The 6,488-nt window shown below is 31.0% G+C and overlaps 1 protein-coding gene across 1 annotated transcript in view; it reads right to left on the bottom strand.

Moving 5' to 3' along the window:
* LOC106471577 (alpha-soluble NSF attachment protein-like) overlaps positions 1 to 6,488 on the bottom strand; it is a 26,101-nt gene that overhangs the window by 9,189 nt on the left and 10,424 nt on the right. Inside the window, exons 6-7 of the mRNA XM_013932182.2 lie at positions 6,034 to 6,089; positions 3,767 to 3,851 (exon numbers count right to left, since the gene is read on the bottom strand). Of these exons, the coding sequence (XP_013787636.1) occupies positions 3,767 to 3,851; positions 6,034 to 6,089 (141 nt within the window). The remainder of the gene's footprint in view (positions 1 to 3,766; positions 3,852 to 6,033; positions 6,090 to 6,488) is intronic.

Genomic DNA, 6,488 nt, shown 5'->3' with positions numbered 1-6,488 from the left:
ACAAGTAAAAGGCTTGTAAAAAAATTCTCTGTAGGTGTGGGGGAGATAAGTTAGCAAATTGAATAGAAGAGTGGCTGGGTGGAAGAAAGCAGGGGGTTGTTACAAATGGAGTTCAGTCAAACTGGATTAGTGTAATAAGTGGGGTACCTGAGGACTAAGTCTTAGGACCTTTGCTCTTTTTTGAATCACATTAATGACATAGATGAAGGAACGGTCAATAAATTCCTTTAATTTGCATATGATATTAAGGCTTTGGGTGTTGCTTGCTGCGAAGAGGATGCTGGTGATTTACAAAAGGATTTAGATCATTCAGTGAGTTGGACAAATAAATTGCAGATGGGTTTTAATTATAATAAATGCAAGATAATGCATGTGGGTTATCATAATTTGAATTACAAGTAGAATTTGAATGGAAATAACCTTAGCAGTGTCATGAAAGAAAGGGATCTTGGTGTAATAGTTGATCAGTCTCTTGAGCCATTCAAGCAGTGTGCTGTTGCTAGTGGTAGGACAGATAGGATTTTAGGTTGTATGTACAGAAATATTGAATACCAGTCTAAGGAAGCTATAATATCATTGTATAGGTCACTGGTTATGCCACATTTGGAATATTGTGTTCAGTCTTGGGCTCCTTGCCTTAACAAAGACATTGAATTGTTGGAAAGGGTTCATAGCAGAGTTACTAGAATGGTGCCTGGGATGTAGAGGTTGTCATACAAGGAAAGGTTGAAATCTCTTAAATTATTTTCTCTTGAGAAAAGAAGAGTTAGTGGAGATCAGATTGAGGTGTTTAAGATTGTAAAGGGAATTGATAGTGTTCATGCATCATTCATATTTCACAGTGAGAATAGTAAGACTAGGGAACACAAATACCAATTTTGACAAAGTAGGAGTCATCTTCAAGTAAGACAGTTTTATTTTTCTAACAGGGTGATTGACCTTTGGAATGGGTTGCCTTCAGATGATGAGGCAGTAAATTTAAACAAGTTTAAGAGAAAGCTTGATAAATATACGAATAATAAGGGCTGGTTTTCTGTGTTGATGTTTTTCTTTTAAATTTATTTATTTATTAGTAGTTTTGAGGATGGGACAGCTGAGATGGACCAATAGGTCCCATGTTATCTCAAACATTATGTTATGTTATATTGTAGTCTTCCGAGATGCTAAACTCGTAACTATAGGAACAGAGAAGACAAATGTAAGACAAAAAAAAGACTTGATTGCTTGATTACTGAGTGCAACGTAATATGTAGGTACAGATGTCGACATCACGTAAGCTGGACGTTCCAGATGAGTTGACCTTTGAGACGTTACTGTCAGGTTTAGTTTAAAAGAAATGTGTACATTACATGCAAGTCGTAAGAATTATAACAGATAAAAAGATGTTAAAACAGTTTTCATACAATAGAAATATAAAATAAACAACAAAATGGGATGGGAATTAGAGAAAATGGTAATTTAAAGCAATATATAGTAAATAATACCAATATAGAGAAATAGACACGTAAATAGAAATACAGATAATACTAATAGTAAAACAAAATAAAATTAACAAATAAATTCAATTATAAAATTTTCTTCGGAATTTTTTTAGAGACGTACGAAGGTCAACATTCCTGGGATGGAGATAGATTCCATTCGGGGTTACAGTATTTGACAGTGCTATCCAATGAGATTCTTTAATTTCCCTGTTTCTGTTTAATGTAAAAATTGTTTCTATACCTGTCAGTTTAATGTCTTCAAGAGAGTGGTCAGGCGTGTTAAAGTTTTTGCCACAGGAAGTTCTTTGTTCATTATGATTGAAGATTTCTGGTTATTAAACTGTCCCTTATAGTTGTTCTGGTTCAACCTACATACTGGTTGTTACATTTTCGGCATTGGATTGCATAAATAGCATTTTTTCTAGAGCAGGTTACAGTATTAACGTATTTTAGGTTATTACTGATGAGAAAAGGACTATTAAACTAAAATAAAAACAACGAAAAACTTGGTATATAATTACACAAGCTAAGTAAATTAATTCAAGTTATCAAAATAACTCAAAATTTATATTTTTAAGTACAGGGTTGTCATTGAGAACAAAAGCTATAAAGGCTTAGCTAAATAAGCCATATGCTTCTTATCTTTGTAATTTAATATCATATAATTTTTAAGACAGCGTGGTTTGGTGCTTTGCTTAACAATAATCATGCTTTAATAATGTTTAATTTTGCTGGGAACGATTACGGTCCAAAGCTTAGCGTGCCAAACTGTGGATCAGAATTTCATGCCACATTACCACATCAAATAAAAGAGAGAGAGAGAAATCGTGCTCTACATTTTAGGATCGTAATTTCGCTATAATAGTGACAGTCAAATCCCAGTTCTTGATTACAGCAGACCACAAGTTGGTGATGTTGACTAGCTGTAATCCCACTAGTCTATCACTTCAAAATTAAGGATGGCTAGCTCAGGTAGCCTTCGAGTAGCTTTCCACAAAAGTTAAACAAACCATATTGTAATTTTTTTGAAGCATATTGTGTTACTATATTTTGAGTACAAAACACAAAAACCAACGTTTTTTGCCCAATGAACAGTAAAATATTTATTATTCCTTACAGCCGACTAGTTTCGGTAACACAATTACCATTGTCATATCTACAGTAAGAAAAATATAGTTAACCGCATAGGCGACAAACATATCGAAATTAAAGAATAGTTTAAACAATCGCCAAGTTTTTAATATAAAAAATTGGATATTGTTTGACCTATTTTTGAATTTCTAATATCTACAGTGATAGCTTAGAATATATACAGCTACAAACCGTTAATGGGTGAGTTCACTTTCAAAACAGGGTCAGAAAACAAGGGGGTGGAAAGTAAAATGTAGAGGAGGGAATACTCATTAAGTTTAATAAGTATTTAATAGGACATGTTAATTGGTCCGTCTTCTCTATTTATACACACAGATCTATTTTTAATTACACAAATACTCTCTTTTACGTTCCTTTCTATGTTCATTTGTGCATTTCTTAAAATATTTACATTTTTCCAGTCATAATTACCACCACAGCGACAATACAGAACATAGTGTTACCATGTTTTATGTCATACCGGTGTTCTTCCAGTCTCGTTTTTAATTTCCTTCTTGTTTATCCTATGTATATTTTACCACAACTGATTTCATAAATTCCATCTTTATCTTCAGTTGTTTTTTTTTTTTAATCTTTGAGTGTTTGTAAATGATTAACAATTTTGTTTTGAGGAATGAGAGAAACATTATAACCCTTTAATCAGAATGTTTAGTAACTTTTTATGAAATCTCAGCAAAAATTACATACTAATGAACTTATTTTGTGACGATTTTAATGGAGTTAATTACGAAGCTTTCATTTGTAGATGTTCGTCATTCAGTTTGTGAAAAGCTCTGTCAATAATTATATGGTCATAACCTCTATCCACTGCTACTGCTTTTTAGTACATTTTTTCATTATTTATATCTGTGATATCAGAACATATATTAATAGCATTCAAAGTATACATGTAAAATATGTATACTTTCTGACTTAAAGGGTAGTTAGAGTTATAATGTGCTTATGGAAAACAGTTTGCAAAATACACTAAATTCTAATTTGTCATCATGTTTTTGAACAAGAACGTCTAAGAAAGCCAGTTCAAGTCCATTGGATTCCACAGTAAATGTAAATTCTTCATTATCATTCATGTAGTTTAAGATATGTAGACGACATCTTCATGTCGTGGCTAGACAACAGTGAAACCCTCTTACCTGTTCATAAATCTCTATAGCTTTGTCATACTGTTCTAACTGGGCTGCGTACTTAGCAACGTTCAGTAAGCACTTATTAGCCGAACTGGAAAAAAACAGACCATAAAAGTTTAGTGACACAAGATTCTTTTTATTACATTATAGTCAACAGTGTTAATTATGAGCATCTGATCAAAACAAAATTAAAAATCATCCCACTAATGAAATATTTTGTTTGTTAACATGGACAAGTTGGGTATCTTTGCTGATATTTTCAGGTATAATTCCAATAATATCTTAGAAGATTTGGCAAGCTTAAAAGATTTAGGTTAATCCTAAATCCATATACTAAGATAATTCCCAGTAATCATTCTCTATAATGAAAATATGTAATAATAATAATAATAAAAGTGTTAACATTCTAACCAATAGTGTTAATGAAAGTAATGTTAAAGAATAGAGTATAACCTATTTATAGAACACAAACACTATTGGTTCACTTTATGCATTATCATAACTTTGAATTACCAACAAAATCTGCATACACATTATTCATTGGCTAGTCATCTAAACAACATCTGGTAAACTGTTATTATATACATTCATTGGCTAGTCATCTAAACAACATCTGGTAAACTGTTATTATACACATTATTCATTGGCTAGTCATCTAATCAACATCTGTAAAACTGTTATTATATACATTCATTGGCTAGTCATCTAAACAACAGCTGTAAAACTGTTATTATATACATTCATTGGCTAGTCATCTAAACAACATCTGGTAAACTGTTATTATATACATTCATTGGCTAGTCATATAAACAACATCTGGTAAACTGTTATTATACACATTCATTGGCTAGTCATCTAAACAACATCTGGTAAACTGTTATTATATACATTCATTGGCTAGTCATCTAAACAACATCTGGTAAACTGTTATTATATACATTCATTGGCTAGTCATCTAAACAACACCTGGTAAACTGTTATTATATACATTCATTGGCTAGTCATCTAATCAACACCTGGTAATCTGTTATTATACACTCTACCAAAGATCCACAAAACATTAGTGGTCAAGTTAGTTATCTTTATTGCAACAATACTTCTTTAAATACAGGATTTCTAGAGTTATACAAAATAATTTTAAACACACACACTTAAATCTGTAAGTCCACTTGTCTTCAGTTTAACCTTAGTCAAGCCTTTATTAAGTATGGCCTATATTTGATAAAAAAGATAAATTACTTGTAACTTGTCTACGTTTCTTGCTTTATTTTATTTGGGCTATATTTTACTGTACATAGTACTATCAGTAAATAAACTTACAATGTTATTTTACAACCTAATGTGAGGTCTTTTTAAAAACTTTTATACACTTTTAATATGTTGTTAAACAAAATGTCTACTAAATTATATTCACATCCATTGAAATGAAGTGTGTGTGAATGCACATTTAGATAGTAAGGTATGCACCCATTTTCAAGACAGACAGAAACTGAGTATTATTATAATAGATTATTCATTCACACAAAAATATCTGCACACTGTTATTATGCACATTATTCATTGACTAGTCATCTACACATTATCTGTAGCACACACTATACACGTTATTCATTGACTAGTCATCTACACATTATTTGCAACACTTATTATACACGTTATTCATTGACTAGTCATCTACACATTAGCTGTAACACTTACTATACACATTATTCATTGACTAGTCGTCTACACATTAGCTGTAACACTTACTATACACATTATTCATTGACTAGTCATCTACACATTAGCTGTAACACTTACTATACACATTATTCATTGACTAGTCATCTACACATTAGCTGTAACACTTACTATACACATTATTCATTGACTAGTCATCTACACATTATTTGCAACACTTATTATACACGTTATTCATTGACTAGTCATCTACACATTATCTGTAACACTTATTATACACATTCATCCACACACTTCAACATTTAACTTTGTCCAGTTGTTATTGCACAACAAAATAAAATTATTATTAATCGCCATTAAAATGAAGAGTTACTATGTTAGAGAAATTATTCACTTAGCATCCAGCATAATTAGCTTGAGATTCTACAGGTTGTTTGTAGTTCAAGAGTAAAAAACTAATATTAATAGCTGACATTATATGTGACAATATTCAGTATTGTTGATAAAAACCAACATTAAAGTTACACATCTAGTAAGATTTATCAAAGTTGAACACGTCAGATAAGTGTCATTTCTTTAATACTTGAACACACCTGCTTGATTCTTCACCTTTAAAGTAGTCTGCTGCTTGCTCATAGTGTGAAACTGCCTGATAAAGAAAACAATGCCATTTATTTGAGGTATAAATTTAGCTTAACAACAAATTGAGAGATGATAAAGGCACCTAACAAGATTAAAATTAAATCGCTCATTATATCTGATACTTAAAATGCTTAAAACCGAGACAAGTTGAGTAACCTTAAAATATTTAACATGAAGTTAGTAGGTGACAGTAGTATCAAGAATAAATAGTAATAGGGTAACAGTTGTTTCTGACACTAATGAGAGTTAACAACTGATTACATAGGCTTGAGAATTTAAATTTCATAAAAATTGATTTGGTTTTAATAATGGATTTTCCGTAATTCAGCTACGCAGATTTAGAAAATAATATTCTTTTTTTCTATCATGTAAAGATTTTTTTACAAATCTGGAAGAAAAAAATCTT

Source organism: Limulus polyphemus, unplaced genomic scaffold (genome assembly GCF_000517525.1).
Source record: "Limulus polyphemus unplaced genomic scaffold, Limulus_polyphemus-2.1.2 Scaffold4711, whole genome shotgun sequence".
Classification (NCBI taxonomy): domain Eukaryota; kingdom Metazoa; phylum Arthropoda; class Merostomata; order Xiphosura; family Limulidae; genus Limulus; species Limulus polyphemus.
The sequence above is the reverse complement of the archived record's forward strand: the minus strand, read 5'-3'. Positions and strand labels throughout refer to the sequence as shown.